The sequence below is a fragment of the Nipponia nippon genome, unplaced genomic scaffold, assembly GCF_047370975.1.
Source record: "Nipponia nippon isolate SJK-2023a ecotype South Korea unplaced genomic scaffold, ASM4737097v1 scaffold_4, whole genome shotgun sequence".
NCBI lineage: Eukaryota > Metazoa > Chordata > Aves > Pelecaniformes > Threskiornithidae > Nipponia > Nipponia nippon.
The window spans coordinates 87,224,707-87,251,122 of NW_028262358.1; the positions used below are offsets into that span (position 1 = coordinate 87,224,707).

Sequence of the window (26,416 nt, forward strand, 5' to 3'; positions counted from 1 at the left end):
TTTGTTTGCTAATCCCTTGCTTCCCTTGACAGTGAGGGTATTTGCTAACCATTTTGCTTCCAAAATGTCAGCTGCTGATCTTAAAACAAACCAAAGCTTTCCCTGCAGTATTCTTATCTGCGTATGATTAGCTGTTGGAGGATGGTTGTATTCCTCATGCCAGGCTGCTTTCTTTGAGGTGCTTTTTCATGCAATTAGTTACATACTTTGTCAGGTCACCAGTATCTGTACCTAGCAGTTCATCTTCCACATGCATTTTAGTGCTATATAACCCAGGCTAACATTTCTTTAAAAAATTAGATGCTGAATAATGTAAAATGATGTTATAGACATAACATTTTTATTTTTCAAATGTACTACTGTTGCTTGTACTGATTTTTTTTTTTTAATGCAAATAATGTTTCCATTTACTACATACACAAACCATTTATTACTGAAAACTGTGATGGGTTTTACATATGGTCATTAGCTAAAGCAGGATGTAACTTTGTGTTATTACTCAGCTATTATAATGCAGTTTTACCAATATCTTTAGTCATGCTCTAATGTCCATATATTCTGAAATGCTGGTAGATTTTTATTCTTTCTGTTGCATTTTGTGAAATGCTGTTACCATGGTCTCTTTTTCCACTCAGTTTAGTTGCAGTTTCTGCATCTAAGACTTGGTGTATTTCCTATTTTCATTCAGTTTCCCCAAAAAAGACATGGAATTAGGTATTTTTCTTTCTGAATCAACTTGAAGTATTTTTACTATGATTTTTCACTGAAAATCATTTATTGCAGCAGATGGAAACTGGCAAGCCAGATAATAAGTTTAGATGAGATTTCGGCATAGTGATGTGGGAATCTGTTTAAATTCTTTATTTCTTTGTTTCCAAGCGGAAACCACATTAAATAATTTAAATTCTGGTCCAAGTGACTATAGTTTGAGGTTCTTGTTTTCTTTGTAATTGATGGCTTCACGTTTTATGCTACATCAAAAATAGATCAACTTTTCAAAAAATAAGTTCTGTCATTTGTTCGTTTCCTGTGCTATTCTTTCTTTTCCCTTCTAGGAAATGGCAGTCTTTGTTTAGACCAGAAATAGGCCCACTTTTATATTTAAAAAGAATATTATTGTATTAAATGGCATCTAAGTTTTAGAACTTGTTGAAAAAATACCAGTGAAAGTTTTCTTTTGGAAGAGGCTGAGCTGAAATGCATGGGATGTACCTATTTCATTAAAAGCTGCATGAGAAACTACCAATTTTATTATAAAACTTAAACAAAAGAGGTTAACAAAGCCAGATGTGTAATAAACCAGAAGAAAATTATTTGAAATCTTGGAGTATAGAAGGTCTTGTAGTATGCAATATGGAAAATCCAATTTTGACTGGCTTAACTGGGGTATGTGCTTGCAGTACTCTTTATTCCAAAGGCTCTGCTGATATTAATTCGGTTTCACTTCATGCCACTGAACTAGGAAGCGTTTACATATGTGGAAACAAAGTTAGATTTTAGTCAAAAATAAAAAATTTCAAAATCATACAGACAGTATATTAGAGCAAGAATTGGTATATGAATCCAGTTTACTGACATATTTCTTAAGCCGTTGTTGTGTGCACAAACATAATGGGAATCCTGCGCATTTTACTCAAATAGAAGACTGCTTAATTTGCCCACACTTGGTAGCTTTCATTTCAATTAATACCAGTTGAAGTGTCACTGCTGAACGTTCTTATTCCAGCTTTTAGTAATGCCAAATGTGTTGTGGTTGGAATAATATAAATGTATTTTATTCTGTTTTCTTACATGATGTGCTTTACAACACTGCAGAAATATTACTGATGATGAATCCTCAGTGGATGAACTGAGAGGCACGCTGCGGTTTTTTGCATCTGTATTAGTTCGGAGAATTCACAAGGTAAGGTGACTTAAAGGTATTAACATTTTTTTCCCATCAGAAATAACTGATATCCATCTGTAACGACTTCTTTGATTTTTTTAAAATAGCAATTCCAAAGTCAGTCTTACAGAGAGTATAGGCAGTTTCCATCTAAGTTTCTTCTTTGTGTTATCTGTTTCTTCCTTCTGGAACTTATCCCATTCCTGATTATAAACCATCTTTGAAGATTCATCATTGGAAGTGTTCAACATCAGGTTGGACACGGCTTTGAGCAGCCTGACCTAGTGAAAGATGTCCCTACCTATGGCAGGGGGTTGGGCTAGATGATCTTTGAAGGTCCCTTGCAACCCAACCCATTCTATGATTCTTGCAAATGGATTTATTTTTTACACCAGTGCAAGGCATTATTAAAACCTTAGGATGATCTTTTAGCTGTCTTTTAGTGACTTAATCCAAGTGGCAACAATTTTGAGAATTATTGAAAAAGAACTACTAGAAAATGGTTAGCAGTGTACCTGTCTCATAGCTTCTGCTTGCTTGACTTCTTTAAATGCAGACAAAGTCCTTACATTGTCTATAAAGAATAGACTGTCATTAAACGAGTAACTTACTATAAGAATTAAAACAGGTATGGTTCTTATATTAATGTAGTTCTTAAGAAACATTCTGAAGACTAAAGATTCAAATTTTTTATTTGCTGTGTTTAATATATTAGCACATATACTCTCTTTCCTGGGAACGTGCTTCAAGCCTGTTTTACAGGAACTGCTTCTAAATTTCTGGCTATTCTAAGCAGAAAGAGTTGCTAACTCAGTTTCCAGATTTACTCAGCGCTGGCCCCTCTGTTGGAGCAACTACCATAAATGTGTGTCTTTTTTCCCCTCCTTAGTAACAGCAATATTTTCTGAGTTGCAAGTTGTAGATGTACTCTGTCATGACTGATTAACAGCCTGATTCTGTCTTTGTTATGTATCAAATCCAGATGACTTTTGTGTTTACTCTAACTCAAGCATGTTGCTTTTTAAAGTGAACATGGGGGAAGATCAGGAAATGTCTGTGTAGCGCAGACATTATATGGTGGTGCAAAAATGGAGTAAATCTTTCAAAGTGAAAATCTAGAGCAAGGTCTTAAAATTAATTTGGAGTTGTAATACATGCAGGTGTTAGTTGCACTGTTCGTAGATCCATTGTTGATTCAGAAAATGATATCTCCTTTATTGATCGTGTAATAAGATATTAATCATGTTATCTCAGATCAGCTCTAGCATCTTGAAGTAGAGTATCAATTTATTGTGTCTGCCTTTGACAGTAATGAAGTAAATGTAATATATTCAATTCTATGTATCTGGGTAGACAGTATGTGCAAGAAAAACTCAAGATGTGTGCAAGTATTAAGCACTGTCAGGGGAACTACAAAATAAAGGCCATGACAGAAATGCATTTCTCTTTACAAATGTTTAGATGTACTTGTATCCATCCTACAGAATAATATTATTTATTTTATCTCTGTGTGTACACTCATAGTAACACGTGTGTGTGTGTTTTGTCTCTGTATGTGTACTTGTAGTAACTTTGTGTTTGGAACAAAATTGAAACTTGGCATGTTCAGTCATGCAGGGAAGCATGGTGTCTCATGCTATGCTATTTTTTCAGCTCATGCTTTTTTTTCTGCTGAACAAGTGTTTCTGTGTGCACACACCCACATACAGATTCAGACAACCTGAACTAGTAGCTGTGATACATATATTACTGAAAATGTTGTGCATAGAAACCAAAGTTGATATGCAAGTTGCAAATAAAATACCAGCGTTTTGTTATTTTAGGAATCCTAGGCTAAAACTTTAGTAGTTAGCTGAAAAGGGTTATGACAGAATGTTTTATAGCCTTTCAGCTCTGATACAGTGTGCTTTGTAACCTCATTTGAGGAGAAATTAATCACTGATCGCAAAATAAAATACATATACCTTTATGTATACCTATATATTTATACCTTATACCTTTGCCAAACAGCTGTATGTTGATTTGGATTTATTACTAAATGCTTGAAAGCAATAGTTCTAGCTAATAGAGAGAAATGTTTTTTAAATTCAGGAACTACTATGTGTAAGAAAAAACAGACTTTTTTTTTTTTTTCCTTTTTTTAGGTTATATCTTTATATTTTTTGCCAAAGAATCTACTTTTGAATTAAGACTTAAAATTATGAATTGCTTCAGTGAAAAAAATTCCTTTGTTTTCTGTCAAAGGCTGCCTGGGTGGGTTTTTTGAGGCATGGTTGTTGAACAAAGTACAAGCACTTCAGGCCAGTCAGCTCTGAAGTATAGCATGTTAAAATACTCTCTCTCTCCCTCCCTCCCTCCCTCCCTCCCTCCCTCCTTCTCTTTCTCTGTCACATATCTGGATTTTCCTTATTGTGGCTATTTCTGGGTTGGTTATGGGTTTTGAAGGGAAAGTGAAGGGTTTCCCTTTGTACGGTGTGGTGTAGATAGCCCTGCATCTGGTTGAAATTTTTGTCAAAAGTCAATAGTGTCTACTACAGTGTTGATAACAATTTGCTTGCTGTGCTCTTTGACTTACCTCTGCAGGAATAAGCACTCCCCTATCCCTGTGTTCCATAGGAAACTCTTGATTTATTGAAATTACTGTTGAAATGTGAGTCCCAAAGGACAGGGTTTTCCATTGATGAGCAGAAGCTCCTACTTTCTTGCTTGTAAATAGGAGTTGACCTTCATTTAGTTAGTTACTTTTAGGCAGTTCTAGTCAATTGTACTAGCTTGTCTGGGCTAGCCAGGTCAGGTCATAGCTGTGCACCTCAAATATTACAGGGGAATGTGCAGGAATACATGCTGTTCTCCTTGTATGAATGAATAAAAAACCCAACTTTTCTCTCAGCTCTGGCCTTTGCAATCACACTGTCTCCTTCCTTGTTGGCAGGAACTTTGATGCTTCTGTTTCATTACTTAGGGGCTTTATTTGACTTAGTATTGAGGAGGGACAAACTCCATTAGGAATAAAAAACATGCTCAGAAGTCTTAAATTTTGAACGCTTGTGACTGCATGCTTCTGTTTTTCTGCGACATTATTTGCTCTTGCTTAAAATGAAGGGCATGCAAAGTGTAAACCAGTTTCTAGATAAGTTTCTGTGGAAACTACTGCAGCTGATAAAGAAGAATCCCTTGAAACTGTACAGGCTGAGGACTGACTGGCTGTGGAGAGCACCTCTGCTGCAGAGGACCTGGCCCCATGGTAGACAGTAAGCTGAGTATGAGCCAGCAGTGTGTACTGGCAGGAAAGGTGGCCAACAGTATCCTGGGCTGTATTAACGGGAGCGGAGCCAGTCGATCAAGGAAAGTGATTATCTGCCTTTACTTGGGCTCTTTAGATGGCATCTAGGATACTGCATCCAGTTTTGGGCTCCCCATTACAAAAGAGACATCAATAGAGCGGAGCAAGTTCAACCAAGGGGCCATCAAGATGATTGAGGCCGGAGCATTTGACCTGTGAGCAGGATCACGTGGTATCGTTGGTGGCACTAATGGTCATCTTGACTCAGTAACTCAAATTTTCTTTTGGTTCTGCCATCACCTGAGCTGGGACATTCTTTTTCTGCATATACATAGAGAGGAGGGTTTCGCTTTGCTTTTAGTCCTTGTGGACATGGTTGTTGAGGGTTAAGATACACAAGTACTAGAAGCAGAGCATAATTAACTTGCTTTTGTTGGTTGTCAAATCTTCATGTAGAACTAGGCGTCATATACTGTGACTTGGAAATCGGGTTGTATTACTATAATTATTGCAATGGAAGAATCATAATGGTAACAAGTTGACAATAAATGTGTTAACAGTATTGTTTATGGCATTTAGTGCTACTTGATGTTGTATGCTTTGCCCAGAAGAATGAGCATACTGTCAGTTCACCTACAGAATTCATGGGTTGTTTCTTAAAGGTTCATTTTATGGTTAGAATGGGGACATAGAAGCAAATTAATATGTTTGATAATTGTTGTCTGTAATAAATTTTTGGGGAAAAAAACTAGAACAACTCTGTTTTTGTTTTATAACTATTCTTTAGGTGGATATTCCAACTGTTGTAACAAAGAAAATGCTCAAGGCAGCAATGAAACACATCGAAGTGATAGCCAAGGCCAGGCAGAAAGGTAAAGACTTAATATGTTGTTAGTTTCAAAGGGCAAGTATAAATGTTTGGTTTTGCATGTGTGTTGTTATATCTGCTAAATCTTTTCATCCTTCCTGCCTTCTCAAAAGAAAAAAAAAAAAGCTGTCCTTCTGCATTTTTCTTCTGGAGGTTGCAAAGACAAGTAGTGAAAAAGTTACAGTACAAATAATCTCTCGGTTTTGATTTTCATTTCCCCATGTTGAAAATACTAAATTTCTTTCTCTGTATGGTAAACAGCAATGTGGTTTTTGTCTATTCAGAGCAATCAAGATCATTTAGTAATGCTGCTAGAAGTTTTTCCTCTGTATTCCAGATGAGCAACTATAAAAGAAAGGATTTGCATGTCCGTGCACTGTACTGCAACTGTAACTCTTATAGCTAGAATGATTTCACATCTGCACACTAACATGAGCAGTTAGTGGAGTTGTTCAATATGTTGAAAAGTTAGGTTTATGTTTATAAGCCATGGAGAGACTTTGAGCAGTAGCATATTTAATTATTATCCAAATAAAAATATCTTCACAAGCCTAATGTAAAAATTATATTAAAACTGCACATTGAAGGATTATTTGGAAAACGGAACACTTGCTGTTGGAAAATAGTTATCTTTATTTTTTCACTGGCTGTGTTCCACAGTGCTGTATCTACTAATGTGGTTTCATTCAACTTTCAAGCATAGATATTTACTTTCACTGGAGTCATAAACTTTCCTCCCTCCCCTCAAAACGTCTGTTTGATATCCATAAATACATGCCATTGGTCCTGTGAGTAGTGGGTAACGAATAACATGAATAATGACATAGTGTGATCACATTACATGTTTTTCATGGCACAACAACAGTTTCAAGACACTAGATTATTTTGCAGTGTTGTTTATGCCAAATTTTGTGTTTCCTTTGATTTCCACTGAGTTGGAAACACTTCTCTTTAGCAGCAAAGAAATGTATTTTAAATATATGGCATTGAAAATATAGGCATTTTCTTCAATGTTTTAAAGGAAAAGACTCATTCCCTGAGGACAGATATGTGAAGTAGCAGCTAAAAATGACTTTTAGTAGTGCTTTCTAGTAAATGGTGCTAAACCAGCCACTGTAATACATGATTCAGAGGCAGCTTTCAGGCCTTGCTTTGGTTGCTAGTTGAGCCTAGCCTCTTCTGTTTGTTTATTTTCTAAATCCCTTTTCAAATTATTGCTTTAGGGGGCATTTCCTTTTTTCGTACTCTTCTTACCGTTATGTCTCTGAGTAATTCCTCACTATTTGCACAGACACCTCCATGATTCATTACCTGTCCTTGCCAGAGAGTGCATGCCTTCTCTCTGCTTTTAGTGACATCAACAAGGCAGATTTATCAGGCGATATACATTCCTGCATCCCCCATATCAGCTAATACCACTCATGGTTCTTGGTTCTGAAGGGCAAGCTAGCAGGCTTCTGTACTAAATTCAATATGCTGGAAACAAGCTTTAACCTTCTAGATAACAGGTATGTATTAGTTACCTCACCTGTGCCTGGTGTGATTCTTGCCATGAGGCTGTGCCGGATTGCCAGTGCAGCTAGGTGTGATTTATTACAGCTCAGTTCTTGCCTTTGAAGTGACTTGAAGGAATATAACATTGTTGCTTCTAATTAACATGTATAGTTTTTAATCTAATAATGCAGGTATTCTTTCAACTCCATATAGCTACTTATAAGAGGCAGCACTCTTGCAGATCCCCATGCTGGTTTTGGTTTGATTTGTGCTGTGTTTAAATTATATGTTCCTTCACATTTGTTTCTAAATGTTCTAAGCAGGAAACGGATATAAAAGGATTGAATAAAAGTTTTAAGTTTACATTGATTTCAAATTGTGTTGTAGGCAAGTCAATAGGTAGAAGACCAATAAATGAGAGACCGTGAAGGAGGTCAGGAAAAAAGCAAGTAGAGGCAGACTTCGGGCAATGCAGTTTTTTTAGAAGAATCAAGATGTTGAGTTCTTCAATAATTATAAATGAAAAAACATTCTGGAAACCATGCAAACGGCAATGGTTTGGTGAAGGAATTCTTATTTCAGTGTGAGGTTTTATTTTTACATAGCCAGGCTTCAAAATCTAAGCCAAGGTTCTTTTGTAAAGTTTCAACATTGTATCCCTTTGGCAGTTGTATACCTACTAAAAGTATTAACTTTTTAGGTCAAATGAAAAGCAATTGCCTCTTACTTCATGATAACAAAAAGCTGAAACAACTCATAATACCGTTTTTTACTTGCAGTAAAAAATGCAGAATTCTTACAGCAAGCCGCTTTAGAAGAATATGGACCAGAACTCCATGTTGCTTTGAGAAGCCGAAGAGATGAACTTCACTACTTAAGAAAACTTACGGAACTTCTTTTTCCTTATATTTTGCCCCCAAAGTCAACAGAGTGCAGGTATAGAAATTATTTAGAATAGTGTTCTTTAAAGTATCTGCATACTATGTAGTACAATGATTTTGGGGAGTGAAAGAATGAACTCCAAAGTCATCCTCCTCATCCCTCCTTCATATCCCTTTTCTTATGAGTTTTTTGATTAGTCATAAAAATATTCTAGCACGCTTAAGCTATTATTAAATACTGAAATATTTCCCCGTAAAATATAATGGCATTGGAAACTTCACTTAGAAAATTATGTAATCTAGTATTGGTTCTGATTTTTTCTTTTTTTTTCTTTCCCCCCCCCCCCAGATCCCTGGCTCTTCTGATAAGAGAGATTCTGCCTGGTTCTGTTTTCCTTCCATCAATGGATTTCTTAGCTGATCCTGTAAGACTTTGGAGCACAGGAGTAATCTTGATTTATTGAGTACTACTGTTTTCCTAAGTATATTGTGGTAAAGCAAATGATGCACAATGACTGACTTGCTGTGCATTTTGACTGGATAAAAGAAAAAGAAATCTTGTGGCCAGTGTTTTTGTTTCTTCTTTATAACTGGTGTGAGTGCTTAACTGACTGAACTGACTAAAATACAGTATTGGCATAATCTCTTAAGAATGCATGTTTAATGAAGGACTACAATTCCTGTCAAATGGGAGAATGCTGTGCTAGTCTAAGCACCTTCAAATTGCTATAACTACATTTAAACAAGGGCTCAATTACTTGAACTCTAGCTGTATGTATCTTTATAGCAGTGTAAGTAAACCAGCCTTTTTTGCAGCTGTATTGAAATCAATTCTTTTGTTCTTAATTCTGCAAATAAGAGGGCATTTATTTCTAAAGATGTAACACTGCCATCTTTGATTTTATTTATGCATGTGTTTTAATAGGCAAAATTGCAATACTTACGAAGGTATCACCTAGCTGCAAGCAGAGAGTACTGTAGCTGTGGGAGTATTAGTAGTTCATTAGGTCTGCACTAACAGTAAAAATACTTTGTAGATCTTTCCTCCACTGGGTAAAGAATGTTTCTGTGAATATCTCTTCAGAAATTCCCTGACTTGTAAATACTTGAAGAGACCGTGGAAGGTTAATTCTCAAACGTGTTGCCAGTTTGTTTTTTTTTTAAGTATTAATATATTCAGAGGTTTAAATTTGGGCATAACATAGTACTGAAATGGTTTTCGTCCGATTTGTTGAGTTTCTTTAATAGTAATTTTTATTGTGTTTTCCTGCAGGACACTGTCAACCATTTGCTGCTGATCTTCATTGATGATAGTCCAGTGAGTACTCAGAAAATTAAAACAGTAGTAATTTGTTCACCCATTAAGGAAGCTTTCTTACCCAATTGTCTCTTGTAATTTTTTTCTACAGCCTGAGAAAGCAACTGAACCTACTTCTTCATTGGTTCCATTCCTTCAGAAATTTGCAGAGCCAAGAAATAAAAAGCCGTCCGTAAGCAAAGGCAACATTTATTTCCTTTCCTGTTTTGAATAAGCATTTTAATTTACCTGTTGTTTTCATTCTACAACTCCTTGCGTTCTTTATGTACTCACTGAAAGTTTGAAAATTGGCTGACTGCATTTTTAACCTACTAAGGTCCTGAAACTGGAGCTAAAGGAGATCAGAGATCAGCAAGACCTTTTATTTCGGTTTATGAACTTCCTGAAACAGGAAGGGGCAGTCCATGTGCTGCAGTTCTGCCTGACTGTAGGTAAGATTGCATATGTGCGCTGAGGTATATTTGACAATCTTTAAAAGCTTTAAGCATTTGCACGTTGAAGTGAATATTCAGTCTCAGAACAAGGCAGCATTGTTAAGCAAGAGATTACCTTTCAGGATCTGTGTTCACTTACTTTAATGTGTCCTTATTCTTGAATGCTAATCTTGGCAACATTAATGTTGGCATGTACTGTAGGTCTTAACTGTATTTCTGTTTATTGATAAAGGTTGGACATTTTAAAATAGAATATTCTTGTAAGAAAAAAGTTCTGGCCATTGATACAAAGTACAGCTGCCTTTTTATAATAAGTGGTCACTAAAGTATTAGTAAAATGAGCTGTTCATCATGAAAAGCTTCTCATATTCTTTTAGCTTTAAAATTCTGATTTCTGTAAAGGGCAGAAACATAACAGGAACATTAAAGGTGTTGAAACCTTCTATTCAGTAACCTATACCTTGGTTACGAAGCATGCATTTGGTTTTACCATTACACAGGTGTTGTTTGAAAAGCCTTCTCTTTTTCAAGGATAAGGTTTTCTATGAAGTTTCTGTAAGTGTTAGAGTGGTTTATTTCAAGTTTTTTGGTCAACTAGTAGTTAATTACTGGCTTACCAAAAATAACATTTTTTTGTGTTTTTAGTAAACAAGTATTTCCATGTTGCATGGGAAATAATGGGTGTGTCTTCATATTCCAAGCCCATACATACATCAGGAAGATGTGAAATTAAATTAGACAGACTTTATCTTAAAGTACTGCAGAAATCATTAATCATTACATAAGAGAAATATAAATAATCTCTGTGCATGCAGCTTCTTATGTGCTCATAATCCTTCCAAACATGTTTGCTTTTTGTCAGAAAAACTCCTCACCAAAAAAACAGCAAAGCGATAACCTTTTCAGTGCTGGTGGTACCTGCAGGGGGTTCTAAGCTGCTTCCCCTAGCAGGAAGGTAACTCAGGCTGTGGCTATTGCCCATGATCAATCTTTTTTCTGGGTAAACCTCAGCATTTTCCTCCTTCAAAACTTCTCTTGCGTCCTCATAGGTGGCGAGTCTGTATATTAGCTTATAAAACAAAGAATGAGATTTAGGTCTTTCAAGTTTTGCTGTCCCAAACTGTCAACTGTAGGTGGTTCTTCACTTGATAGAAATATTTTGGATAAGAAGCACTTACTAAGGAAAATAAACCCAAAAAAACCCAGAAGGGTCTTGGTAGACTTTCTCTGAAGAAGTTTGGGTTTGTCTATTAATTGAAAAATTAATGAAACGCTACCTTATTTTCCCTTCTTTCTGGCCAGTAGTCATGCTATTAACGGGACGGGCCAGGCCAATAAATCAAGTAGGATTGCACAATAATTGTGGTGAATAGAATTTCTGTCAGGTGAAGTTCATTCTCAAGTTCATCTGATATTAAAGATATTGAAAATATTATGATGGATTGGGTCTTAGGAATGAAATAGCAGCAGAATAGGCAGATGACTGGTATAAAGGGCTGTTGGGGCTCAGTGTGTGTCTAGCATGAACTGGAAATCATGCTAAAAAGAAAATTACCAAATTCAGTAATCTACAGTTCAGTAATTGAGGAAGAAAAAATTCATTCTTCTGATTCATTCTTCTGCCAGGAACAACTTCACGGATTTATCCTTACTGTCATAAGGAATAATTAGTTTTAATTGCAATATATTTTTAGTAATAATTTTATGAACAAATCTGAATTATAGTTAATAAGAAGGCAGCTACTTTATTACCTGAGATTTTGAGATGTCTTCTGTTTCTATTCATTTTAAAGTTTTACAGATTACTATAGCTGCTGGAAAATGAGTTGATGTTACAGGTTGCTTCAAGGTGCTGTTTGTTAGCCAAGTGGATCAACAAATGCATTTTCTTTCCTTTACTTCTCAGAGGAATTCAATGACCGAATTTTGCGACCAGAACTATCGGATACTGAAAAGGTGTCGCTTCATGAGGAAGTACAGAAAATTTACAAAACTTATTGTTTGGATGAAAGCATTGACAAAATTAGATTTGACCCTTTTATTGTGGAAGAGATTCAAAGAAGTAAGTTTGAATTTGAAGGGAATAATTTATACTGGAATTTAAACAGCATTCTGTAATAAAGTGAAGACTAATTCATCCAAATATGATCACTCTTTACTTCTGTCACAGTTTTAAAAATTGTTACCCCCTTGCTAAATTGTGCTTAAGTCTTGTTTTGTCAGTTTATTTCTATTTATGTCAGACTTATGGTAGCTTGCAAAGCAATCACAAACTCAGACCAGAAAAAAAAAACCCAAACTTTGTATGCCTATATATCTATCTATTTATATTTACAAATTTTTTTATAGTTGCTGAAGGTCCATATGTGGATGTTGTGAAACTCCAAACTATGAGGTGTCTTTTTGAAGCTTATGAGCATGTACTTTCTCTACTTGAGAACGTTTTTACTCCTATGTTCTGTCACAGTGATGAGGTAAGTGTGAAAGATTTAAAGAGTAGTCTTAAAGCAAGATTGTATTTTTTTAGGCTACCCTGTTTACAACAGTCATGTGCATATGGAACTGAAAAATATGTCTCCATTTTCCACTTTAGTTAGCATGCCAGAGCTGGGACCAGTCTCAGTAAGGGAACTGAATTTATTCTAGTTCAACACAACATCAACAGAATACAAAAAACATCTTCATTTTTTGATTTAACAATTTGTGTATATCACTATTACAAAATCCTCTCCACCCATTCTTTTATGATTGTAAATTTGGTGCAAAAGTAATCTGTGTGATAGACATATGACACTTTTAAGAATCTCTTTATTTACTTTTTAAAATATAATGGTGCTTAAAGAAAGATACAAAGGTTGTATTTAGGTACCTTCAGCTGCATTCCAGCAGCTAAAAGTCAGGTGTCTGTTTTCAGGAAGGTAATTCAAAGCAATTTACTAGGCGTTTGAGGTTGTTCTATGATTGCATTCTGAATGCAAGTTAAAAAAAAAATCCCCACACTGGGCCAGTGGCTGCTTAAAACCTTTTTATTGGAAACACTTTAAACGCAGGCAGGGATGAGTCTGAATTCTTGTCCTTTTTAGAGTTTGTGTGTGTAAATCAGGTTGCATGTTAAGCTTCTTGCATTTATTTGAAGCAGAATACGTTGACTTGTCCTGGGAATGGGTATTTCTTACCTTACTTGGTGTTATTCTTAATAAAGTGTATTTCTCAAAAATGGTACTGATGGTCATCTTTCCCGTAATAGCTATAATGCTTCAAATGCTTGATTTTTAACAAGGAGGAGACATGGATTTTGGTGCTTAATTTTAGTTTTATTTCTGTTTTGGTTTTTGTTTTTTAATCCCAAGACTATGTAAAGTAAAATAAGTAGTCCTGGGAGCATGTATTGCAAATTTGGTCTGTCCTTTTCCAGATGAATATTCTAACTGCCAGATTATGAGCAGCTTGCCTTTTACTTCTGTTCTTGTTTCCTGAATTCTGCAATGTCGTTGTCCTTACCTCAGTTAACCCGGTGTTTTCTTTGATACCTTATTTTTCTATTGTAGTACTTCAGGCACCTTTTAAGAGGAGCAGAGTCACCAACACGCAATTCGAAGTTTAACAGGTAGGTATGGTAGAATCTTTAAGTGTTTTTCTTTGTTTTTTTAGTTAAAAGTGTCAAAATATTAAACCATAGCAATTCTGCTACTGCCTGATACTAATTTGACTAAATTTTTAGCTCTTCCTTTTTTTTTTTTTTAAAATGGACAAGATACTGAAGGAGCAAGCAATATTATACAAGATGTATCTTCGCTTTGAAGTGTTTTACGCCAAAGAATTTAAAATGTGATTTAGACCTTAACATTTGAGAAGGGGGAAGGGAAAAATAAATTTACGGTGAGAATAAGATAGCGTGGAAATAAAGTGGTGATTTAATTGACTGTGTATATGAATACCATTTTGTTGGTGCAAAGCTGGGTTGTCTTGGGTTTCAGGTCTTACAGGGATAGGTACAGCGTACCCTGCATCTAACCAATCTGGTCATGCAATGGGAATCTCCTCTTGCTGTGACAAGGAGGATTTGCCGTTTCTCCTAGGTCAAATGTGTCTTCTGTCCCCCGGCTCTCCCCATTCATTGAAGAAATATAGCGTCAGAAGCCTTGTTTCTGGGGTTGAGCTGTGTACTTATAAAACACCTTTAGCCCCCTTAGGGCCTGTGGAGAAGGAGAAGAGCATCTCCTGTGGTATGGATGGGTGATATTCCATTGTGGGGATGGGCTGAGTAAGCTTGAGGTCTCATCATTTCTTGTCTTTCATTTTATGCTGGATGGCTCAGTCATGGACTAGCCCAACTGAATTGCTCTTATGATCTAGCCAAAAGAAGGAAAACTTCAGTGAGACAGTCTTTAATTTGGATAGGCTTTCTTTCTTGGTATGAAATAAGATCCATGGTACTGTAGAAAATGCTAGTGTGTATCATCTTAAGAGTATTCTTCTAGAGGAGTAACAGCCATTTATTTAACTTTTTCTGCTTTCATTAGAGATAGACCTAGCAGCAGCCCTCTTGATTTGCAGCCTACTATGAGGTGTATTATTGTGAGATCCCTTTCTCCCCTACTAACGTTCTTCAAAAACTACTTGATTGTTCTCTTCAATATATCTCCACTGGTGACATCTATTATGTAGTTTTTACAGTTCTTGTAGATCCAGGACTCAAGCTTTGGTGTAGTGCTTTTTCAGCCTGGTGCTGACAAGCTTCTGTTTCTTAGCAAAGAGGCATGGAAGGCAGCTAGACCAAACTGCATTTCTCCCCTATGTGATACTCCACTACGAATGGTGACCTTAAAACACTCCAGCTTCTGCTGAAGATGGCTGCAGGGTTTCTTCTGGTATCTTTCCCAAAATTATTCATGTCAAGGGTTCAAAGTATCCTGTCATACACTTCTTAAATCTAGTTAAAATATGAAAACATTTAGGTCACCTCCTTGGCGCTTTGCTTTCACAAACAGAAAAGGCGAAATTACAGGCGGTCTCTACCTGGAGTTTTTGAAATATATATCTGGCTGCAAAATAAGCAAATTTTGTCTGGGGACTGTTACAACATATTCCCCTGGAGTTCAAACAGTATCCATAGCATTACTTAAACTGTATCTGTTTTATATTTTAGACCAATTTGAATGCCCTGAGTATGTATATATGCTGGTTTATGATACAAGATACTGTATGTTCCTGAAGTGGTGCCGCAGCGATAATTTCCATGAAGCAGAGGTCCTGTCTAAGGTCCTGTCTGCAAGTAGTTTGCCTGTTGCTTTGGAGCTTCCTTCTGCAGAGTCTGGTACAGACAGTCACTGCCAAGGAAAAAAAAAGAATAAAAAAATTTTAAAAACTACTTATGGAATTCTTCCAGATGTTATCCATAGGCAGATACCTTATCCTGCCTTCTCTTCCCTATTCTAGCATTAGTTCCAGTTGAGAGAAATTATATGCAAAGAGATGAGTTTTGTTTTCCATATCGTGGATACTTTGTGAGGGGTACTGTGTGTGTGTTGCATAGACACTGCTGGTTAAAAAGTCAGATCGAGTAGTAGATATGAAATCCCAGTGGAATGTACATGTGGGTAATGTGTTGAAAGATTTCACTTATTGTAAGACAAGAAAATTATAGAGCAGTTTCTAGAAAATACAAGTGGGAAAGTAGGAAGAAGTGACTGTCAGTGTGTAATTTCTGGTTTGAATCACTTCTTTGCAGTCTACAAAATAATCGTAGTTTTTTGTGTACAGATAGGACAAATAATGTGCTATGAATACTGCTAAGGTAATAGATGAGAAGTCCCAAGTATTTCTGGAGTGTAAAGAAGTCACATTGAGGATATTTTGATAACTAGCTGCGGTTGTCAACAGTTTAACTGCTTAACTGATCTTTTCCACCTAATGTTTAATGTGCGTGGCCAGTGAAAACTGTTTTAAGTTCCAGTTCTGGCAACTTAATTTTGGGTGTGTGGAAGGGAGGACAAAAATTCCCTCTCCCTCTCTCATATTTATGTATCTATAGTACGTTACTATGTTACTTAAAGGTATTCTGTGTTGGAAGTCTAACAAAAAAAGAAAAGCCATTGTGTGATATAAACTCCCAGATTTCTGGGTAGCTGTATATCTGCCTTGACTTTTTACACACCGTGACCACACATAGAAATAGACACATCCTGATTTCCCATCGTTGGGATAGCAATAAAATGAAAACATTTTTCAAGTGAAGGACCAAGTAGAAAAGATATTAACAATTTTGGGGAGTAGGTAGGAGTAAACCCCACAGAATTAAGTCTGTAAACAGTTGCATGCACTGTAATTGTTTGTCACCATCAGTTCCAACTTGGTAGGTTGTGTTTCCAGTTTCACAGTTAACATGACTAAAGACAGTGTAAGATGCCTTAGAATCAGTTCCTCTTGTAAAACAAAATCTAAACTTTGAATATTTTAATCTCATATCAGTTTGTCCAGAACTCAGTAGCTCCGGTGAATTGAAAACATGTGTGGTGACTGTGTTTATGGTTAATCCATTTAAACATCTTGGTTGGAATTACTGAGTTGATGGCTGAGGCATTGGTTCCGTGTACCAGGTTATGTAGAATGTCAAAAATACATGACAGTTCTTAAAATCTGTGAAATTAAAAAAACCCCAACTATATTTTAATAGTGGTTTTTACTGTAATTAATATGGGTGGGGGTGGGGGGTGGTGTTATTACATAAAATGAGTCCACAGCCTTTTCTTTGTATTGGCCAAATTAACAAGATTCCTACATGACTTCTGAACAGGTTACAGAAAAAGTTAGCTGCCTATTTGGCAGTACAGATAACTTTAAGAGTGAAAGTTGTTTTCTGTAAATTGGTAGCCGCTTGTGCTGAATGTCAGTGAAGACCTGAAAGTTTCAATAACTGAGGTTTTAAATTCAAAGGCCAAGATTGTGGTGATGAAATGTGCAAGTACTGGTTTGCGTTTCACTTTCTTAGGATTTTAGGCCAGGACCTCCTAATTGTACCACATTTTTATTCGTCTGTAGTGATGGTTGAAGCCTATTCAGTTTTGTTGGGATAGGTCTGTCAAATTTGGGTTTCTTTTTTTCTTTTAACATTATTTTCTCCTGGGCTCTGAGGTAATTTATGTGCCTGTTGTTGCAGAAGTAGCCTGAGTTTGGATGACTTCCGGTAAGTCTATCTAACACTCGATAAATGTTGTGTGTTAGTTACGCTGCATCTATCATGACTGCATCACACAGCCTTTATAACAGCAATTAACTGTCCATTTTATTTGTGAAAATGTGAATGTCTTCTCTGGACTAAACTGCATTTCTCCCCACAATAAGCTTTATTCCCCATATCCTCTTCACAAGTGTTTAGAAATTGCTTAATTACTAATTCTACAAGTTTGCAATATATTAATATTGTTTGCTGTTAACAATTTGTCTGTTGTTATTAGTTTTGAAATATATTTGCATAACTTGAAGGTTGTTTTGGTTTTTGTTTCTTTTTTTTTTTTTTTGGCCTGTGACTGCTAGCTGCTCCAAAATTTCCATTACTCCATGTCACATTTCCAGATGCTGTTTGAAGTTTTATCCACTTAACTGCTTCTTTTATCATGCACAGCTATGTCCAGGATGACCACTGCCTAACATTGCATGCAAATGTAACTATTTTATGAATATTATTAAGCACTCGAAACCAGCAGTTCCCCAAATTAGTTCTCTCTGCAGCTTTTCTTGTGTTATAGGTTTGATTACAACATATGCTATTTTTTATAATTTGCTCTAGGTAGTCTGTGGCCACTCATTAATGCCTTAATAGCTGTTCAATGGTTTGTTTTCTCATTATTCGTGCCTCTTTACATGCTGTCCAAACTCAGAAAACAATTTTTTTGTTATGGGCTTTTCCTTAGAATTTGTCAGAGCATCAGTATTTCATATATTACTCATACCATTCTTGAGTCTTGAGGGAACATTATTAACTTCATTTTACAGGTTAGGAATCAAGGTATATAGACACTTTTTATCTTTTATGTGCCACTTCAGCGTATGGAGCTATAATTTGCTAGAGTGTTGAGCAATAAGAAGTACTTGAGATATAAGTGCAGTTCATTGATTTGTAAGTGCAGCTCTATAAGCTCAGCATTTCTCCTAATTGGGTGTAGGTGTTAGTCGGCCAAAAGAAGATGGTACTCTGCCTTCACATGCATGTAAATATCTAGCTTGTCTGATACATACGACTTGTCTGGTACTTCTTGACCCACAGAGGTTCACAGTAGCATTCTTCAGCTACATAGCCCTGGCTGATCACTTGCAAAGACCTGTTCAGTGTCCTGAATGAGGCAGGGATCCTGTGGGAAAATTATTTTGTGACCATCCATGATTAAAGAATGCCACAGTGCATGGTAGCTCTAATGCAATCTTTGGTCTGCAATTCCCAGCTATAGAGTGAACAACAATTGCAATTTTTTAATGTCGTGCCTGTGTGACTTCTGGGGCTTTAAAAAAAAAAAAAAAAAGGGAAGAAAAATGTATTCCAACCTCTTGTTGTCACATCATTCATCAGAAATGTTGGAACCTGTAGAGTCTCCGCTCAGTGTCCTGCCAAGAAAGCAACTATAGTATGATCGTCTAATAATGCTGTTACATGGATCAGCACTAGAGGGAGTGGGATACTTTTCCCAATGAGTCTTGTGTGTGTGTATATATACATATATATATATTTGTTGACAGGTCTTGAAAGACTTGGTCTCTATTCTAAATTGGCCACCTCCTCTCCTCTTTTTTTCCCCATGCCTTGAACCTGACCATATCCTAGTCTCATCTCTTCCCTTTCACCTACCCTCAAGTTCTTTCTCCTATTTCTACTTAACCAGTGAATCTGTTAGATTTTCATCCTGATACCTGTTGGTTTTGTGTTTTTGTTTTGTTTTTTTCTTGCTCAGCATCCTCAAAAGATTGATCATCCTGTTGTCTGTCTGTGTCTCCTAACATCCCCAGATTTTTTCCATGCTCATCTAATCTGGTTTGTGCTCTGCGTGCTTGCTCAAGGGTTTTTACTAAACCACTCCTATGTTCTCTCCTTGCGTTGTCCACCATGTCTCTGTGTACCCTCGTACTCACCAGTGTTTGTTCTGAATTTGTGTCTTTTCCTGTGAAGAGATCCCATCCTAGTTTGTCACTTTATACCCGTTCCAGTTTAGTGATTGCTCTGTATTCATGCGCCATGATCTTTGGGCTCAGGATGGGGGCAGGAGGGGGTGGTTCCTAGCTATCAGGTTGAGTCCTGGCTCCATACAGCTCAGTACTGCAGTTACAGGCAAAGCTGTATTCTGCTTTCAGCTGGAGCATTATCAGTGTGCGAAAGAACCGATCTGAGCCTGGAGTACTCTTATCAAATCTGTGAGCTTGTGCAAATTAATGTTTTTGTTCAAAATCTTGAGAACTGCACAAGTTTTCACAGGAATGATGAAAACTTCAAGAGTCAAGGTGGAGGGCTGAAGTGTTGCCCTTCTAGAAAAGCTGTCTATTTTTGTCTGAATAAGGTTTGTATTTTGCTAGCCCAGTGATTAAGCTCTTGAATGAGATTCAGGTAGGTCCCCAATGTGAAAAAGTTCAGTTCATCACAATAATATGTAGAATAAGTTGTTTACAAATTGAGTTAAATTGTTCAAACATGGATTTGGACTACAAACAGCCAAGCAACCTTATCTTTGGTTAGCAGAAATAAGTAAGATAGATGGTGCATGTCTGCTTTGGAGCTGATAATAATATGAGATAGAAAAAGCAAAAGATTTGGAAAAACAGTGGCTTATTTACGCAATTTTAGTCATGTACACAGTCTGGGTAAAATTATAAACAGGAAGACGGTTAGTAACGCACGCACATTTTGAGTCAGCAATTGACGTTGTCAACATGGTTTTGTGGGCGATGAAGATACTTTACGTGCTGGTCTTTGCTGTTCTGTTGGTACTACTGTTCAGTAGTTAATAATTTTTTGTTTTAAGGGAAAAATAAACACTCAGGATATTTTTTGTCCTCTAAAGTACTAACTGTGCTTTTATTCTCAGTAATCTGCAAAGTTCTTTTGAGTCTTTGATTCTGCATTTCACTGTATTGATTTTTAACTTGCCTATCAGCTGTATTTATTGAATCACCATAAGTAACTTCAGGCTGATTCCATATTCAACAGAAACATTTTTTTGTTCCAGAATTAGTAGCATTTCTATGTAAGAAATAACCTTCGGTGTGTCAGGCCTTGTGTAAGGGGGCAAGAATGCTATAAAATCAGTTCTCTCAGTAAGCAGTGCGCTTCCTGCCCAGTTATCTTTCTTTTTCCATACCTTGCTTTTTGGATGCTTTGTCATAAGTGGCAAGACTTTTAAAAGTCTTCATCTTTCAGTCAGACTGGCTCTTCAAGCCAAGATTCTTCAGTTACATCTGTTTTCTGTCATGCTCAATCTTGATCCTTGCACATTCCTTTTGTGTGTCCCTAATGCTTAAAAGTCGAGATCTATCTTGAATCATACACGCTTGTAGAATTCTGGGATGTTTATGTAAAGAAATGCATCTAACTACACCATTTACAGTACTTGGCAAGAGTGGATAAATATTTAAATATGACTACGTGGAAAAGGACAGAGTTAGTCACCTTCTTGGTGTGCATGCCTGTAGCAATACAACAGTTTCTGCTGCCAGAACAAAATTGGTTTGCGTAGTTAATTGTTTATTCTGTGTCCTGCATTACTGGGATACTGTTATAAGAGTGTTAAATGTTTGCTCATGGTTAAGAATCTCATACCTCTTAAAAGCACAATCAAGAAATTTTGCTGATAAATCAGAGAACAAATTTGCCATAAATGAATTTCACTGTAAGTGGAATTGTAAATATATTGGCTATCTGTTTATAGAGTTTTTTCTCTTATCTGCAAATGACGTGGAGCGGCCTACTGAGCTGCTGTGTAATAATATGCCTTGTGTTGTGAACTCTGGCTTCTGTAATCCTAGGACCACACAGAAGAGAGGAGAATCATTTGGAATCAGCAGAATAGGCAACAAAATAAAAGGTGTATTCAAGAGTTCTGCAATGGAAGGAGCTATGTTGCCTAACTATAACTTAAATGAAGACGATGACTTTGTGAGTAAAAGCTTTAAATTTGTCTTTAAGTCTTTGTTGTTGGTGGTTTTTTTTCTTTCCTTATTTGAAAATGTTAAGTTTCTGCCTCTTCTGCTGTCTTACATCACTTCAAGGTTTCCATGTGCTGGCTTCTGATTAAGTTACATTGTTTTCCCTGTATTCATTCACAAGCCAAGGCCGCATCCCCAGTTAGTGTGCTTCTGAGCTTATTGCTTTAGTACGGAGAAGTACTAAAAATAGTGGTGTCAGACGTTTTTGTAAGCAATGACTTTTTCTCTAAAAACTTACCATGCAATTTATAATTCTGGATAGTAAGGTATGCATAGGACTGCAATGCATGGCTTTTCATCTGAAGCTTTCCGTAAGACTTTAAAACCATAGATAAAGTAGTGCAGAAATTGCTGTCAAGTTGGTCTGTGATGCAGCATTTTCTTTACAGATCATGAGGCAATAATCCTTTATCATTTGTCTTGGGTGTCTTCCTCAACTAATATTATTAATAACATTATTTGCCTTGTTCAGAATTGCTTTCAAAAGAGGGTGGGAAGGACTTTATTTTTAAAAAGGGTAAAAAGGAGGACCCTGGGAGCTACCAACCTGTCAGCCTCACCTCTGTGCCTGGGAAGATCATGGAACAGATCCTCCTAGAAACTATGCTAAGGCACATGGAGGTGATTTGAGACAGCCAGCACGGCTTCACCAAGGGCAAGTCCTGCCTGACCAACCTAGTGGCCTTCTATGGTGGAGTAACTACATCAGTGGATGAGGGAAGAGCTACGGATGTCATCTATCTGGACTTCTGTAAGGCCTTTGACATGGTCCCCCACAATATTCTCCTCTCTAAATTGGAAGGATATGGATTTGATGGGTGGACTGTTCAGTGGATAAGGAATTGGCTGGATGGTTGCATCCAGAGGGTAGTGGTCAATGGCTCAATGTCCAGATGGGGAACAGTGAGGAGTGGTGTCCCTCAGGGGTCCGTTCTGGGGCCAGTGCTGTTCAATATCTTCATAAATAACATAGCGGGATCGAGTGCACCCTCAGCAGGTTTGCAGATGGCACCAAGCTGAGTGGTGCAGCTGACACACCTGAGGTTTGGGATGCCACCCAGAGGGACCTGGACAAGCTGGAGAGGTGGGCCTGTGTGAACCTTATGAGGTTCAACAAGGCCAAGTGCAAGGTCCTGCAGCTGGGTCGGGGCAATCCCTGGTATCAGTACAGGCTGGGGGATGAAGGGATTGAGTGCAGCCCTGAGGAGAAGGACTTGGGGGTGCTGGTGGATGAAAAGCTGGACATGAGCCAGGAATGTGGTCTCACAGCCCAGAAAGCCAACCGCATCCTGGGCTGCATCAAAAGAAGCGTGGCCAGCAGGTGGAGGGAGGTGATTCTGCCCCTGTACTCCGTGCTGGTGAGACCCCACCTGGAGTACTGCGTCCAGCTCTGGGGTCCTCAGTACAAGAAGGACATGGACCTGTTGGAGTGGGTCCAGAGGCGGGCCGCAAAAACGATCCGAGGGCAGGAGCACCTCTGCTATGAGGAAAGGCTGAGAGAGCTGGGGTTGTTCAGCCTGGAGAAGAGAAGGCTGCGGGGCTACCTTGTTGCGGACTTTCAGTACTTAAAGGGGGCTTATAAGAAAGATGGGGACAGACTTTTTAGCAGGACCAATAGTGATAGCACAAGGGGTAATGGTGTTAAACGAAAAGAGGGTAGAATAAGGAAGAAATTTTTTACAGTGAGGTTAGTGAAACACTGGAAGGGGTTGCCCAGAGAGGTGGTAGATGCCCCATCCTTGGAAACATTCAAGGCCAGGCTGGATGGGGCTCTGAGCAACCTGATCTATTTGGAGATGTCCCTGCCAATTGCAGCAGGGATGGACTAGATGACCTTTAATGGTCCCTTCCATCCCAAAGCATTCTATGATTCTATGACTCAGCAACTTAGAACTCTAGATAGGGTGGGTTGGGTTTTTCTGCTTGTTTGTTTTCTTTTCTTTTTTTTTTTTTTTCCCCTTTAAGAGGAGAAAAAAAGGCAATTTTCTGTAGAGGCTAAACCTTCATGTAAGTCGTGTCTTTAAGGGGGCAGAACTGTTGCAATTAATGTCTTGGACAGTTAAGTTCTTGGTTTTGTAACTCTTCTCTTTAAGGCGAGATTCTAATGAAAATGGGTTAATTTTGCAGCATTACTGTTGTAGATTCTGTTAGCCAAAGGGTATGGAAGTATAATTTCCCTTTAGTAGAGGAATTAGTAGAAGTATAATTGAAGCAGTGGAGCTCAGAGAAGGAACATGTTTTTGTGCCAGAGCACAAGAAGTTACTTGTGAGAAGTTGCTGAATTCATCATGAGAGACAGACAATATAAAGTCTAATTCTTACTAAGGAAGGCTTTCAAATGGACAGAATGACTTTAGGTTAGGCAAGAATGGAAAGTTTTAAGTGCAGCATTGTCTCAAATCCCTTCATTAAATAAAGGGAGGATACTACATTTTTACTAAAACCACCTGAAACAAGGTTTTAGAAGTACCTAAGTCTCTTCACTTGGTAAGTGTGGATGGGAAGAAGAAATGAGAAAACACTGAATTGTTGTAAGGTTACCGTGCATCCAAACAGCTGGACAGAGCTGTGACTTCACTTCGTGAGTGGATACTGAACATACAGAGTTCAACACTAATAACGTCACAGTAAGTCCTGAGATGTAGTTTCCTCGCAGGCATCACAGGGTCAGAGGAAGAGTTCTCTGGGACAAGAAAAACGTGATCTGGGAAATGACAGTGTAATTGTAAGATAGTGGCAGTGGAGTATACAGCAGCAACTTTTGGATTAGCATATATATGGAGGATATGGGAGTTATTTCCTCCTATACAGATCCTGATGAGGTATTTAAGTAATTGGTGTTAATGTAAGCTTGGTGGATTCAAGGTAAATATAAGGTAAAGTATGGCAGTGTAATGAAGTTCTGTGCATTGTCACAGAAACAGAACAATGTTTTTTCTTTCGACGCCCTTCTTCGACTCCCTTCCCTTTTTTTCCTTTCTTTCCCTTTTTCCCCAAAGTCATGTTGGTTGCAGTTAAAGCCGATAGGAAACATCCATTTAGTCTAAGGAAGTCACATAAGGATAGAAATATGTGATAGCAGTTTTCTGTGGCTCTGGATAGCAGCTTTGTAAGCTGCTAACATGATAATAGTAATTCCATGAAACCACACTCAGTCTTTGTCAGCTAAATTTTAAATATAACAAAAGATACCCTGCATATTAAAGCACAGGTATTGTTCCGAAGGCAGCCAGATGACCTCTAGACTTGAATTTGTGGCTTTGTTGGATAAAACAAATGGAAAGATACTGAGGCAACCTATAACTATTATAGCTTGGTAATCTGTTCAGAAAGAGGATTAAAACCCCCAGAAATTCATGCTTCCTAGCTTACAGTTAATGTAGGCACTGTGGTTGTCATAGTGGAAAAGCCTGCAAATTTACATGGGATTATTACTAAAACCAGGCCAGAAGCCAGGTGGGGGGTCTGGTGAAAAGGTTATGAACGTGTGAAACTTTGCTGATGATTCAGTACCACCTTGGAAGGGCTGAGTGAAGAAGGCAGCCAGGGAGGTTACGGCCCCTTTAATGAGCAGTTCGAAAACAACTGACCCCTACCTGCCCTAAGCCCTTATGCGAACTCTGTGCAGTGCTGCGAGTGTAATCACTGTATCAACCGATAGGATAAATGGTAGGATATGAGAGCTGCAAGCAGTGGCAAATTGAAGAGAAGGAATAGAAAAATGTAGGCAAGAGTTGAGTTTTGATCAAGTCTGTTGCCTAAGCATTTAGTTTAGTGAAAAACTAGAGAATTGGGTAAGCCTGAGTGTTTCTAGAATGGCCTTGCATTTTTGCAAGGAGGTCCTTGTGGAGATTGTTTATTCAGTGCTAATGCAAATGTACACATTTAGTCAGGATAGATTATAAAGGGTTAATTTTGGCAGCTGATAGCTCAGCCCTCACAGGCTGAGCGTGGTGCCTGTGCAGCGGCAACTGGGACTGCTCTTTGCCTGTCACAGTTTCTCTTTTTATCGAATAGATCAGGTAAGTGGAAGCAAAAATGTGTTTTGAAAAGAAGAGATTCAGTTAGTGGATTCATGGAGATCTCTTTTGGAAGACAGCAGTACGCACTGTAACCAGCTTAAGGATCGTTTCAGTATTATGCAAAGGCAAAAGAAAACTGAACAAAGATTGCTCGTGTGTGTTGAACCGTTTATGCTTCAGCTGCAGTTGAGTCATGATCCTGTGAATATTGTAGTGCAGACACAGCCGAAATTATTTTAGGGGTGCTGTATTGCCTTAAAGCATTAATTAGATTATCCCAATACAGGCAAAACTTGTTAAGCCATGTAGGCTTGGCCTTTGAGGGAAATTTGGCTTTAAATTATGAAGCTAAGGGAAGAGGACTTGAAAGTGGGATTCATGCTGTCCAGTTTGCTGTAGTTTCGCATGTTGTAAATTTTTATGTTAAAATCTCCTATTTTAACTTTAACAAGTGGCAGTACTCTCAAGTCTCTATGTGAGACTGACTAATGTACTTTTGAATTGTCACTTAACCCTAACCTATCTCGACATAGTTAGTAGCTCTGTAAATTGTGGTGGGAAGAGTGAGGCGCTGAGTGCCGCTGCGGCGGGCACGGCTGGAGGCAGGACGATGGGCTTGGGTGTTGCTCCTCGTCAGGCGGTGCCTGCCTCCTTGCAGGGTGGCGATGCTTTAGAAGCCCTTGCAGCCTGGCAGCAGGCTAAATTAGATTCAGACAATATCAGTTTTATAACGAAACGGGACTTCTCCTTTTTAACCTGGTTGCCTACACTTGTGAAAATGCAAAGTGCTCTGGGACACAGGAATAATTCAATCCCAGTCGTGGCTGGGCTGCACTTTGCAGAGCAAGTCAGATTTGTGTGTCCACAACGTACTCCGTTGCACTTGGCTGCAGGGGCGGGAGACCTGCTAGCTTGGTGCGCTGTTGGCTTCTGTCTCTTGTTGTGTTTAGATAGCTTCTTGGCCTGACCTAGTAAACTCAAGTCTTCAATTTGGGTCCTAGTATGCTGGCAAATGCAGTGCAGCTAAATCTGCTGGAACCAAGC

General features: G+C 37.9%; 1 protein-coding gene across 21 annotated transcripts in view; it reads left to right on the forward strand.

Moving 5' to 3' along the window:
• SNX14 (sorting nexin 14) overlaps positions 1 to 26,416 on the forward strand; it is a 56,671-nt gene that overhangs the window by 13,526 nt on the left and 16,729 nt on the right. For 18 of the 21 annotated variants that reach the window (XR_015708054.1, XR_015708055.1, XR_015708056.1 and 15 more), the window contains 12 exons: positions 1,816 to 1,903; positions 5,956 to 6,040; positions 8,310 to 8,466; positions 8,761 to 8,836; positions 9,685 to 9,729; positions 9,821 to 9,901; positions 10,046 to 10,160; positions 12,070 to 12,225; positions 12,513 to 12,637; positions 13,712 to 13,770; positions 17,323 to 17,349; positions 21,171 to 21,300. Coding sequence is in view for 13 of the 21 variants with exons in the window: in XM_087773957.1 (XP_087630083.1) it covers positions 1,816 to 1,903; positions 5,956 to 6,040; positions 8,310 to 8,466; positions 8,761 to 8,836; positions 9,685 to 9,729; positions 9,821 to 9,901; positions 10,046 to 10,160; positions 12,070 to 12,225; positions 12,513 to 12,637; positions 13,712 to 13,770; positions 17,323 to 17,349; positions 21,171 to 21,300 (1,144 nt within the window). In the remaining 8 variants the exon portion in view is untranslated. The remainder of the gene's footprint in view (positions 1 to 1,815; positions 1,904 to 5,955; positions 6,041 to 8,309; positions 8,467 to 8,760; positions 8,837 to 9,684; positions 9,730 to 9,820; positions 9,902 to 10,045; positions 10,161 to 12,069; positions 12,226 to 12,512; positions 12,638 to 13,711; positions 13,771 to 17,322; positions 17,350 to 21,170; positions 21,301 to 26,416) is intronic. The other 3 variants (XM_087773959.1, XM_087773965.1, XM_087773963.1) reach the window with 1 other exon arrangement.